The sequence below is a fragment of the Mustelus asterias genome, unplaced genomic scaffold, assembly GCF_964213995.1.
Source record: "Mustelus asterias unplaced genomic scaffold, sMusAst1.hap1.1 HAP1_SCAFFOLD_42, whole genome shotgun sequence".
Taxonomy (NCBI): Eukaryota; Metazoa; Chordata; class Chondrichthyes; order Carcharhiniformes; family Triakidae; genus Mustelus; species Mustelus asterias.
Window position 1 is genome coordinate 1540880 of NW_027590119.1, and position 14236 is coordinate 1555115.

General features: G+C 43.9%; 2 protein-coding genes across 2 annotated transcripts in view; both read right to left on the reverse strand.

Moving 5' to 3' along the window:
* LOC144482717 (uncharacterized) overlaps positions 1-14236 on the reverse strand; it is a 77565-nt gene that overhangs the window by 55015 nt on the left and 8314 nt on the right. The window contains exons 3-5 of the mRNA XM_078201558.1: positions 10487-10523; positions 9997-10400; positions 3750-4760 (exon numbers count right to left, since the gene is read on the reverse strand). Of these exons, the coding sequence (XP_078057684.1) occupies positions 3750-4760; positions 9997-10400; positions 10487-10523 (1452 nt within the window). The remainder of the gene's footprint in view (positions 1-3749; positions 4761-9996; positions 10401-10486; positions 10524-14236) is intronic.
* Positions 1-14236, reverse strand: part of LOC144482780 (uncharacterized) — a 43672-nt gene that overhangs the window by 5143 nt on the left and 24293 nt on the right. The gene's annotated exons all lie outside the window — the stretch shown is intronic.

The following is a 14236-nucleotide window of genomic DNA, read 5'->3' on the forward strand; positions in this document are numbered from 1 at the left end:
AGAGTTTGGGAAAAGAGAATAAAGGGTTAATGGACACCCCGAATCCCAATTCTATAGATTAAAAGGATGTTCACAATGCTCTGGGCCTAAATGGTTTCTCTTCAGCTCCTCTGCACCTGTTACTGTGACTCCACACTTTGGGCACATGGACTGAACCCCAGGGGTTCCGTCACCACTGCCCCAGTCGCCCCGTCTCCTGCCCCAATTGGCTGGAGGCCCATTTCCCAGTCAGTCCTCCAGCACCTTCCTGTCTCTCTGTCAGTGCGACGCCCAGGGCAGCTTCCCAATTGAGGCACAGGCCCCATTATTCTCAGCTAAATTCAGCTCTTAGCTCCGTTGCCTGGCTGGCATTGACACAAGCAATAGAGACAGAAAGGTGCCCCAGGCTCAAGTGGGAACCTGAAACTTGTAGCTTTCAATAAACTCTTCAATATTTGTGCATTCAATACCTGTTTTTGTATGAGGTTGTTATTTTTACATTGAGGCACCGGAGGCGAAGAATAACTTTCCCTTTCTAACTTTGTATTGTCTATTGTATCAGCCACGGTGCAGTGGATCACACTCTTCCACAAGAAACTAACAAGGGTCATGAACAAAGCCCAGTCCATCTCACAAACCAGCCTCCCATCCATTGACTCTGTCTACACTTCCCGCTGCCTTGGAAAAGCAACCAGCATAATTAAGGACCCCACATAACCTGGACATTCGCTCTTCCATCTTCTTCTGTTGGGAAAAAGATACAAAAGTCTGAGGACACGTACCAACTGACTCAAGAACAGCTTCTTCCCTGCTGCCATCAGACTTTTGAATGGACTTACCCTGCATTAAGTTGATCTTTCTCCACATCCTAGCTATGACTGTAACACTACTTTCTGCACTCTCTCGTTTCCTTCTCTATGAACGGTATGCTTTGTCTGTATAGCGTGCAAGAAACAATACTTTTCACTGTATGTTAATACATGTGATGATAATAAATCAAATCCTCACTCTGAATCTGAAGATTGTTCTTTCCAATCCCAGTCCATTGACCTGAGCCCAACATTCAAAGTGCCAGCACTGAGGGAGTGCTGCATTATTAGAGCTGCTGCCTTTAGGATGAGATGTCAACCCAAGTACCCCATCTGCCCCTTCAGGGACATAGACGTTGCCATGGATATGATTTTGAAGAAGAGTAGCGGGGGCTGTCCCTGGAGTCCTGACCAATATTTATCAATCAACATCACTACAAACAGATCATCAGCTTGTGATCATGTTGCTGCTTTTGGGATCTTGCTGTGTACACATTAGCTGCCACATTTCCTGCATTACAACAATGACCACACTTCAAAGCTGCTTCATTGGTTGGAAAGTGCATTGGGACACCCTGTGGTCCTGAACGATGCTAAATGCAAGTTTTTAAATTCCAGATTTGTGTTCCCTGATCTTGATATCTGAATCTGAATTGACTTCAGCCACCTCCAACTTGCCATTTAACAAATCCACCTTGGATCGAAGAATATTTTAACCAATTAAGGCAACAGCAGGAATCTCCGGTGGGTAAATTTTAAAAATAAGTTTATTCGACAAGAAATGTTTACTTCAAACATTGGCTTTTACAGCTTGATGTGGGTGATCAGTCTGTCGAAGGTTAACCCTCTCTGGCTCCTTCTTTGACAGGAATTCTTGTGGATTTCAACCTCAGAAGTCTGGTTCCTTCTTTGACAATAATTTACCTGGAACTCGACCCTGTGAATATTCAGTACTTGGCTGGCAGGGAAGATGTTGGGAATCTACTTTTATTCCCAAAGTGACCATTACCTGACATCAGAGTTGGGCTGATTGTGACATGACACTTGGTCAATTTGGTTACCAGATTAATTTAACCGGATCCCCAATTACTGACACCACCTTCTCTCATTATCTTAGACAGGAATACAATTGCACAGTTTCATACTAACCCTTTATCTGATTCTATACAATCAGCTGTTCAGACAATTTCAAATTCTGAGACAAATCAGAGCTTGAAGGTCTCTCTTACCAGTACATTTATCATCATTGCACATTCTTTACTTACACAGCAATTCAAATGATATGTTTTTACAGCAAATAAAACTCAGCCTTTTACTATAAGACTACTTGTGACACTAATAGATAAACAAAAAAATGACATTCTTTATTGATTTATTAACCGTAACTCAATTAAATCTCACTACTTCTCCAGTTATTTGTTACTGAATGCGAGCTAATTAATACAGTAATCTTTAATTAATAAACTTGGTTACTACAAGATAGACTGGTTCAAAAAGACAGTTTGTAGAAAGACAACAGCTTTCTTCCTTACTAATCCTGACCAGATTGAACAATGAACCTTATTCTTTAGTTGGACTTTGGAAGAATATAATATCCTGTAGCTTATCAAAATTATAAAATAATTTCTTTCCTTAAACAACTTCTGCCGGCTCTGCAGTTTCTGGAAGCATTTCAGGTTATTCAGTGTTAATATTTTAAAATAAAGATCTAGCCTTTATATAATTGTCTATTACTCTGAGTCACTGACGATAGCTTATTCAAGGTTCATTCCTGAATAATCATATGTTACATGACTGGCTTTTCATATAAAATCAATTTGTAGCTAATAAAGCCAGTGACAGAAGGTGAATAGACTGTTAGAAGCCACATGTTCGATTTTAAAATGGTTTCCTTGACCTTGTTACTTATAGCAATGAATATGGTATGAAAGTGATTGAATTTTAAAACTAAATTTGGTTACTCAGGCCTGCAATTTCTTCCATTACAACAGTCACTACAATTCACAGAACTTCATTCGCTGTATAATGTTTCAGGACAAAGGCAAAGATAGCTAGAGAAACAAGGTGGTGAAAGGTTATCAGGGGGAGGTGGGAATGTGGAGTTGAGGTTTCAATTAGATCAGCCATGATTGTGTTGAATGGCAGAACAGGCTCCTGATTCACATGTTCATCTGACACCCGATGGTTGTGAGAGGTGCTATAGAAATGCAATTTTTTTTTGTTTCCCCACAATGTTGGATAATTACACTCAGTCCCTGCATCAAAATCATTGTTAAAGGTTGAGTCTAAATATGACACATTTTTAATTCTGGGGTGGTTTTCTCCAAAGAGAAGACGAAGAAGTGATCTGATGGAAGTCTTTAAGATTATGAAGGGGTTCAATAATCCAATAGGTATTTCAGTGAGAAACCTCTTTACCAGCGAGTGGTGAGAATGTGGAACTCACTATCACAGCGAGTGGTTGAGGTGAACAGCATGAATACATTGAAGGGGAAGCTAGATACATACATGAGGGAGAGAGGAATAGAAGGATAGAAGGTGAAGAGGGGTGGGTGGAAACTTATGTTGCGTATAAATAGTGACGCAGACTGATTGGGCCGACTGGCCTGGCCCTGTGCTGTAGACTCAATGGAACAGAGACAAACGTATTTTAGATCTACCTGGAGTGCTATTAAAAGCACTATTTACTATCCAAGATAAAATAAATGTCCTTCATCAGCTTTTGTGGATCATTTCAGTAGAAATGTGCTCTCCCAGGCTCAAAGTGCATCAACTGGAATCAACATTGAGAGACCAGCCAGTCCAGCAGAAAGAAACTTCACCAAAATGGTTCAGTCCTGGACATGACGAACAGCAGCAATAACAGCAGAATCCAACCCCTGTCATCATTTGTGAACTTGCTGGTGTCTCAGCAGCTGTGATGACTGAGTGAATCCCTTCCCGCACACAGAGCAGGTAAACTGTTTCGTCCCAGTGTGAACACGCTGGTGTGCCCACAGGTTGGATGAATTACTGAATCCCTTCCCACACTGAGAGCAGGTGAATGGTCTCTCTCCGGTGTGAACTCGCAGGTGTGTCTGCAGGTGGGATGACTGAGTAAATGCTTTCCCACAATCAGAGCAAGTGAATGGTCTCTCCCCAGTGTGCACTCGTCGGTGTTTCTGCAGATTGGATGCATCTGGGAATCCCTTCCCACAATCGGGGCAGGTGAACGGTCTCTCCCCAGTGTGAACTCGCTGGTGTATCAACAGATGCGATGAATCAGTGAATCCCCTCCCACATTCGGAGCAGGTGAATGGTCTCTCCCCAGTGTGAATTCGCTGGTGCATCAACAGATGAGATGAGCGACTAAATCCCTTCCCACAGGTAGAGCAGGTGAACGGTTTCTTCCCAGTGTGAACTCGTTGGTGCATCAGCAGACTGAATGAATCACTGAATCTCATCCCACACATTGAGCAGGGGAATGGTCTCTCTCTGGTATGAACCCTCTGGTGCATCAGCAGGTTGGATGAATCAGTAAATCCCATCCCACACTCGGAGCAGGCGAACGACCTCTCCCCAGTGTGAACTCGCTGGTGCCTCAGCAGGTTGGATGAATCACTGAATGCCTTCCCACACTCGGAGCAGCTGAATGGTCTCTCCCCGGTGTGAATGCGCTTGTGTGACTGTAGGTGGGATAACTGAGTGAATTCCTTCCCGCACTCCGAGCAGGTGAACCGCCTCTCCCTGGTGTGAACTCGCTGGTGCATCAACAGGTTGGATGAATCACTGAATCCCTTTCCACAATCGGAGCAGGTGAATGGCCTCTCACCAGTGTGAACTCGCTTGTGTGTCTGCAGGTGGGATGAACTTGTGAATCCTTTCCCACACTCGGGACAGGTGAATGGCCTCTCCCCTGTGTGAACTCGTTTGTGTGTCTGCAGGGAGGATGAATGAGCGAATCCCTTCCCACACTCCAAGCAAGTGAACGGCCTCTCCCCAGTGTGACTGCGTCGATGAGTTTCCAGCTGATATGGGAAATTGAATCCTTTACCACAGTCTCCACATTTCCATGGTTTCTCCATGGTGTAGGTGTCCATGTGTCTCTACCAGTTCGACAGTCAGTTGAAGCCTTGTCCATACATAAAAAACCTGAATAGTGACTAGTGATGTCTTTTCAAGCTGTGTAACTGGTTGAAGCTTTATTCCACAGTCAGTGCACAGGAACACCCACTCATATCTGTGTCTTCACGTTTTCCAATCACACTTATGGTTGAAATCTCTTGAAGCAGACAGAACAGAGAAATATTTCTCTTTATAGATTCCAAAGGCCAATGTTGTTCAGGTCCCGATTTATCAAGTTAATCTGGCAGATCACCACGAATATTTGTTTTGAGAAGTCCAATTCTGATATTCTGTAAAAGGAGTTCCAAAATTCATCACTGTCAGTGCAACTCAAATTCAGAAAAGACAATTCTAGTTTTTATAGAAAATTCTTTACTTTCTCCCGCCATTCTTACCCTGCATCTAATACACATCATAGAACAACACCAGTCATATCCCTGTCCTATATTAATTTACTGTCTCCTTAATATCAGCTATCTCCTGGGGATCCACCCCTTTAATTGTGACCATTACGAATATAGACCATCCTTTTAGCCAGACAAATAAATGTATTAAGCTGAGGGAGCTAAAGAATGTTAATGTCTTTAAAAGAGAAAGACTTGGGGCAACCTTACCAGAGTCTGCAGCCTCCCTGGATTCACTTCCTTTACCTTCAGTTGCTGCAAGTCCCCAGTTTCCCCCAGAATGAGAAGGGGGTTGAAAAGAAAGTGTTTCACTGACAGATGTCGGAGACAGGAGGACGTTTCTGTCTGCATGAAGCTCAATCTGCATTGTCACAAAGACAGCATTCTGATTGGCTGGAGGACCAGAGAGCTTCCGGTCCTCCAACTATTCTCATTGGTGAACATCTCACGCGACATAATGGTGGGTGGGACCTCCTCCGTACATGCGCACCTTCCCTCTCCCCTGGACATGCGCATTCGGGGTCGCCTGCCTGCGTGGCGAATAGAGGCCATTTCCCCAGCGCCGTGGATTGTGGGTATGCGGCTGCCATTATTCAGCCGGTCTCCAAACTCCTGGGACTGGGGTGAAAATTCGTAGGTTTGGGTTGAGGTGGGGTGACCACGCAAAGTACCTGTGGGTTGTAACTGGATTTGATTGTGACTCCCCTTTCGCAAAAGAGTTTGTTAAATACAGCTGTAAAGATTTGGACAGTGGCACAGTGGTTAGCACCGCTGCCTCACAGCGCCAGGGACCCAGGTTGAATTCCGGCCATAGGGTGACTGTCTGTGGGGAGTTTGTACATTCTCTCTGTATCTGCGTGAGTGGCTGAGCTTCCCCGTCTTGCCAGTGGTTGACATGAGTTGGCCACGTCAATGATGAACGTCATGCAGGAGGGCACCAAGGCAGCCTCAAGGCTGTTTTGCCCCTTCTGGTTCCCCTCTCCCCCTGCTCCAATGGCACAGACATTTGGAAATATGTAACTAATGTCCAACTCCTCAATGCCAAAAGGTATTGCTGATTTTTAAAATTACTGCCTCTGAAAACTGGCATGGTTTGCAGACTGGAAAATGCCCACATCTTTTCTCTGTATAGTTAATCCACTCGAATGATCATCTGATGAGTCAGCTGACACTGTCCCATGCAGGGAGCCTTTTAAAGTGCTGGCTGTGACCTTGTTCTGGGTCACTGCCTGCAACCTCCGACACTGGACATCCCACTCTCTAACACTCATTGAACAAAATGAAGGTCTACAACCCGCCCTTGCTGCTAATTGGTGACAATGAATGTATTATCAGGCACGAAGTGAGAATGCTGCCGAATTCCAGATGTGGAATGCGCTGTCATAGAAACGAGAAGCAGGAGTAGGCCATTTGGCCCTTCAAGCCTGCTCCACCATTCATTATAATCATGGCTAATCAGCGAATTCAATAGGCTGATCATCAAATTCAGTATCCTGATCCCACGTGACTGCATTGTTCAGCTGTTGGAAGTTACCTCAAAACTGATTGCAAACGTTTATGTCTCTGATGTAAATCACCATTTAAAGTCAACAAGGCTGGAGCTCTGATGAAGGGTCATCACGACTCAAAATATTGGCTCTATTCTCTCTCCACAGATGCTGTTAGACCGGCTGAGATTTCCCAGCATTTTTTTGTTTTTGTTTCAGATTCCAGCAGCCGCAGTAATTTGCTTTTATCTTGAGATTGTTCCTCAAATTGAAATTGACAAAATAAATTGATACGATTGGCTGATTCGAACATCCAAAGGGAATGTTTAAGGGAATAATCACATTGTCAGAACAAAAAGAAACTAATGACTAACAGTCAGGTGGTTCCTCAGTGTCAAAAACTATTTATTTTGCACAATAATACTTCTGCTTGAATTTGGATTAATTTAGAAAAAAAAGTCAGGGAAAATTTAGTGAGTTATTTTTAGGTTATAAAAGACTATCCAAAACTAAGATAGTCTTGATCATGCCTGAAATCAAATATGATTATAATGTATGAAATATGATATGGGGTAGGCCATTTAGGATTGAGATGAGGAGAAATATCTTCATGCAGAGAGTGGTGAACTTGTGGAATTCACCAGCACAGAAGGCTGTGGAGGCCAAAACATTAGAAATATATCTATTTCCTTCTCAGATATATTCAGACTCTGAAAGCACCAAGGAGTTTGGGGAGATCAGTGGAGAATCGTGTTGAGATAGAGGATCAGTCATGATCATATTGAAGAGCAGAGCAGGCTCAAAGGGCCACATGATCTATTCCTGCTCCTATTTTCTATGTTTCTGGAAGTCAACAAAACAAGATTCTGATCAGGACTGTTGTTAAAGAGGGAAACGGGGAATTACACATCTTCAGCCTGATCAACCAACATAAATTATAAAAGTCTGTTCTGTTAAGTATATTTTTCCATTCTATATTGATAAATATTTTTCTTTTAAATAAGCTTCCTTCAACTGATTATCCAAGATTCCTGTCATAGAATCCCTACAGTGCTGAAGGAGGCCATTCGGCCCATGGAACCTGCACCAACAACAATCCCACCCAGGCCTAACCTCATAACCCATTTACCCTGCTAATCCCCCTGACACTCAAGGTCAATTTAGAATAGCCAATCAAGCTAACCCACACATCTTTGGAGTGTGAGGAAACCAGAGCACCCGGAGGAAACCCACGCAGACATGGGGAGAACGTCTTATCCAGTGGTTAAAAGTCTTGTTTGAAGTAAAATAACTGAGAGAGTTGTTTACAGGTACCGGTGAATTGGGCAGATTGCAGACAGAATGAGCAGGACAATGTGTCTGCACTGTAGCAGAGACAGAAATCCGATTGGAGGGTTGAAACATGGAGTTACAGGATTTGGGAGGTGACAAGGACGTTACAGGGGAAAAGACGATTAGAGATTGGGGCGAGAGTTTACAAGGATATTGAGAGTTAAGGGTTGGTTTCATTGGGGGAGGGTGCTGGTGATGATGGCAGAACTGAAGGACATAGGAATATCTGAAGGGAGAGACCATGAACGATATCAGTGAAAATAGGGAAGCTGGGTGAGGAGCAGTTTAGTGGGAATAAGGTCGAGGGAGGAGGTGGGATTGCTGGAAAGATATACTCTGAGAGGATACAAGGAGAGATAGGAGAGAATTGAAACAAAGGATCAAATTCAGGGCTACAGCAAGTGGGGTCATGAGAGAGAGTTTGGCTCGGTGGGCTAGGGGAAGGGAGGGAAGCAGTAGAGGCAGCTGATTACATTGTCTAAATCTTAATGACAAAGAAGCTCCATGAGCTCCTCACACTGGAGGTGAAGATGGAGGAGACAGAGGAAAGAGACCTTCAAAGGATCCAAATTGTGTCTGAGATATTAAAAAAGCTCAACACTCTTCATGTCGAACACAAACTGAATTTATTTTACATAACTATGTATAACTTAACATTTATAACTATGCTTTGTTTATTAACAGCAATACTGTGATAACTTTCCACACAAATATCAACATACAAATTAGGAGCAGGAGTAGGCCACTCGGCCCCTCTAGCCTGCTTCACCACTCAATAAGACCCTGGTTGATCTGATTGTAACCTCAAATCCACATTCCTTTTACCCCCTGTTAATCAAGAATCTATCCAGCTCTGCCTTCAAAATATTCAAAGACACTGCTTCCAATGCTTTTTGAGGAAGACCCAGAGACTCGCTGCCCTCTAAGAGAAAACATTTATTTCTCATCTTTGTGTCAACTGAGCAACATTTTATTTTTCAATAATGTATTCAATAATAAGAATTAGATTCGCTCACATGAGAAATCATCCTCTTTAAATCGATCCTGTCAAAATACCTCAGGAACTGAAAAAGATTTCAATCAAATTGCCTCTTACTCTTTTAAGCTCCAGTAGATACAAGCTCAGGTTATTCAGTCTTTCCTCATAAGACAACCTCCCATTTCTGGTATAGTCTAGTAGACCTTCTCTGAACTGCTTCTAACACATTTACATTCTTCTTTAAATAAGGAGACAAATACTTTAATCATATTCCAAATCACCAGTGTTCTGTAAAGCAGAAGCATAACATCTCTTTTGTATTCAATTCCCCTCACAATGAACAATAACATTATGTTAACTTTCCCAATTATTTGCAGTACCCTTCTACTAGCCTTTTGTGATTCATGAACCAAGACACTCAGAATCCTCTGATGGGGAACTGAATTTTTCTTTACAGTCTCCACATTTACACGGTTTCTCCCTAATGTGACTGTGGATGTGAATGGTGCTGTTTCCTTCCATGTTCAAAATTCTCTGCTGTTAAGGTGACGATAAATTGTGCAGCTCCATCCAATCCTGATATTCTGTGTGAGTATCCTGACCCCAAATCCTCCCATTCTAAGCCAATTATATTAACACCTATACCAGAGCTGGAGTTATTTTTCAATTCAGCAGAAACAGACCCAAATGAACATGGTTCAGTCTGAATATGATTCACAGCAAAATCCAATCACAATAGTTACTTGTGAATTTGCTGGTGTTTTAGCAGCCTGGATGAAGTAATGTATCCCTTCCCACACTGGGAGCAAGTGAATGGCCTCTCTCCAGTGTGAGTACGCTGGTGATTTAGCAGTGCGCATGAGGTAATGAATCCCTTTCCACACACACAGCAGGTGAATGGCCTCTCCCCAGTGTGAATTCGCTGGTGTTTCAGCAGGATGGCTGGGGTAGTGAATCCCTTCCCACACTGGGAGCAGGTGAATGGCCTCTCCCCAGTGTGAACTCGTTGATGATTTAGCAGCGTGGATGACTGAGTGAATCCCTTCCCACACTGAGAGCAGGCGATTGGCCTTTCCTCAGTATGAATTCGCTCGTGTATCGCTAGGTTGGATGACTGATTGAATTCCTTCCTACACACAGAACATGTGAACGGTCTCTCCCCTGTGTGAATTCGCTGGTGTTTCAGCAGATGGGATGAGGTAGTGAATCCCTTCCCACATTGAGAGCAGGTGAATGGTCTCTCCCCGGTGTGAATGCGTCGATGAGTTTCCAGGTGGGATGGGTAATCAAATCCCTTCCCACAATCCTCACATTTCCAAGCCACCTCCCTGTTGTGACTGCAATTATGTTCTGAAAGGCCAGATGATTGGGTGAAGTCTTGTCCCCACACACAGAACACGTGTACAGTTTCTCTCCACTGTGAATGGTGCTTTTTCCTTCTATATTCAAAATACAATGATATTCAGGTTACAATAAATTGGTCAACTCAATCAGGTCTGAGATCACGTTTGATTTCTGTTTACCAACTGCAAATCCTCCTCTCCTAAAATGCTGTGAAATTGATTTAAAACAGAAAAAAACTCATTTTCTCCTCATGCAACTGGCAAACATTAGTTTATCTATGGAGAGAGACACAAAGTTAAAAGGCAAAAGGGATCAAAGGATATGGGGGTTTGGGCTATTATCATAATGAATGGCAGCCCAGACTTAAAGGGCCAAATTGGCTACTCCTAAACCTTTTTTACTGTGCTTCTATGGAACTCAATGTCTATGAGGATGGTGGAACAGGAGACAAATGGTTTCAAAATGAGATTGGATCGGCACACAAAGGAAATGAACATGCTGCATTAATGGAGATATAGAGGGGAATGGGGCTGAGTGGATCGCTCTGCAGAAAGTTGACATGGACTCAAGTTCCTTCTGAAGTGTAGAGTCTATGACTGGAAATGTATAACATCGCTGCAGTACTAGATTACAAGAATGGAAATAATAAATACATTATTTTACTGAAATATAAATATTAGACCTGATACGTGCTATAAAACAACACTGGATATATCTCTGTTGTTACATCCCAAGCCAACTGATAACTCTATAATAAACACATTCCCAGACAATTCCAAGGATAAAATGAGTGAGGTTTCACTTTTTTAAATGTTTCCTTGTAAAAATCAAAATAAAAGCAACATAAATGAATCAGGCATTGACAGACAAATAGTATTTGAATAGATGGGATACTTTTTACTTTCAATAAAACCAGTCTCCACAAAATCACCAGCAATTTCTCCCTTAGAATTCATGGCATTCATTCAATTTACCACAACTCTCTGTATTTCCCAGAGAGAGAAAAAACACAGGAGAATGGCACTCAGTTATAATGCTCATTTGGAGAGTCGGGTACAGATATGATGTTCTAAATGGCCCATATATATTTTATATATTTGCATATTTAATGGATAATAAATATGTGTAATATACAGCACTCTGTTATGTGATTGGCGAGATAGGGATCAGTGAGGAAGAACTTTTTTTAGGCCCTGGAACTTGCTGCTGATGAGAGTGGAAATGATCAGTGATTTCAAAATGAAATTTGATGGACACTTAAAGGAAATAAACTTTCAGGGAAATGGGGATATTGAGGGGTATGGAATTGACTGACTTTCTGCACAGACAGTTGGTATGGACTTGAGTTGCCAAATAGATTCATTTTGTGCCACAGTGACTCTGTGGCTTGAAATATAAAACATAGCAACGCTGCTATATATTTCAAGACAAGAAATAATTATAACGAACTTCAGAGAATCATAAATGATTTTGTATGTGCCATATGACCACACTATCTCTGTCCTCAGTTGATTTACTCTTCCTTTAAACGTCATCCATCTCTTGGGAAAACGTTTTAATTGTGAGCATTAGGTCGGAGGCCATCCTATTAACCAGACAAATAAATGTGTCAAACTGAGAGAGCTAAAGGATGTCTTTGAGAGAAAAAGGAAAAGATACCTGGACCTTGTCCTGCTCCTAATTCCGATGTTCGTCTGCTTCCTTTCCAGAGTCTGCAGCCTCCCTGGATTCACTTCCTTTCACTTCAGTTGCTGCAAGTCCCTAATTTCCCCCAGAACGAGAAAAGAAATGGAAAGGGGGAAACATTGATTTCCTCCCAGATGTGGCCCAGAGGAGGAAGTTTCACTCTGAAGCTCATTGGATAACTTCAGCACTGTGACGTCACAAAGGAGCCCCGCCTGAATCAGCCAATAGGAATCAGTCTGCTTCGCGGTGCCGTCATGGTTTTCCAGTGCGCAGGCCCGGCCCGCAAACGCGGGCCCCGCTCCCGCCCATTGTTCCCCTCCCCCTGCACCTCCTCGAGCCAAGGTTTCCAGGCAACCGGCTGGCGGCTCCGGCCAGAGCGAGAAGCCGCTCGGTGATCTCCCCCTCCCCCCTCTCTCTACGGCGGCTGCTGCTCCAAAAAGAGACCCGAGAGCGACCGCTGACTGCAGCCGCACTGCGCCTGCTCCAGACAGCTCGGCTCAGCAGCGCTCTCTGCGCCTGCTCCGGACAGCTCGGCTCAGCAGCGCTCTCTGCGCCTGCTCCGGACAGCTCGGCTCAGCAGCGCTCTCTGCGCCTGCTCCGGACAGCTCGGCTCAGCAGCGCTCTCTGCGCCTGCTCCGGACAGCTCGGCTCAGCAGCGCTCTCTGCGCCTGCGTGCTGGGCTGCCAGCTGAGGGACTGGGGGAGGGGTCTTTGTAAAATCTCTTCCCATCATTTTCTTCCAAGTCCCGCAGTTTGATTTGAAACAGAACAGCTTCTGTTTCAGACTCAAACGTCCTTCTCTGGCCAACATGTGTGAGTAAAACCTTGGTTAGGTGCATTTTAGGTATTGCATGCAGTTGTGTCACCACACCACCAGAAAGACATGGAAGCTTTGGAGAGAGTGCAGAGAAGGTTCACCCGGATGTTGCCCTGGTCTCGAGGTGTGGACCATGAGGAGAGATTGAATAAACTAGTCTTGTTTTCACTGGAAAGATGTAGGATGAGGGGAGATCTGATAGTCCAAATGCAGCCTAACCAAGGTTTTATATAGCTGCAACATGATTTCCCAACTTTTGTACTCAATGCCCCGGCTGATGAAGGCAAGCATGACTTCTGCTTTTTTAATCACTTTGGCCATCTGTGTTGCCAATTTTAGGGAACTGTGAACCTGCATGCCTAGATCCCTTTGGATCTTAATGTTCCTAAGGGTTCTACTATTTACAATATAATTCACATCTACATTTGATCCTCCAAAATGCGTCACCTCGTATTCGTATGGATGAAACTCCATCTGCCATTTCTGTGCCCAAGTCTCCAATTTATCTAAATTCTGTTGTATCCTCTGACAATCCCTGGTACTATCAGCAACTCCAACAGTCTTTGTGTCATCCGCAAATTTACTAATCCCCCACATTTTCCTCCAGATCATTTATATATACTACTAACAGAGGTCCCAGTACTGATCCCTGCGGAACACCACTAACTATGGATGAAAAACACCCTTGCACTGCTACTTTCTGTCTCTTAAAGCAAAGTCAGTTCTGTATCCATCTAGCCAGCCCACCCTGAATCACATGTGATTTTTAGTTTATGTACCAGTCTGCCATGTGGGATCTTGTCAAACACCTTAGTAAACTACGTCCACAGCCCTTTCATTGACAGGAGCTATCGGCAGGTGGTCACACCGGGACCACGGGAGGAGGGTAACTGGGTAACAGTGAGGAAGGAGAAAGCTCGGTTGATGGTGAGCACCCCGGTGGATGTGCCCCTTAATAATAAGTACTCCTGTCTGAGTACTACTGGGGTGGACAGCCCACCTGGGGGAAGCAGCGGTGGCAGTGTCTCTGGAGCTGAGCCTGGCCCAGTAGTGCAAAAGGGTAAGGAAAGGAGGGTAGTGCTAATTGGGGACTCTACGGTGAGGGGGTCAGATAGGCGTTTTTGCAGACACAGACGGGACTCTCGGATGGTGGTTTGCCTCCCTGGTGCAGGGGTCCGGGATGTCTCTGGTCGAGTCCCAGAAATCCTGAAGGGGGAGGGAGAGGAGCCGAAGGTCGTGATGCATATAGGTACTGCTGACATAGGTAGGAAGAGGGAAGGGGTCATGAAAAGAGAA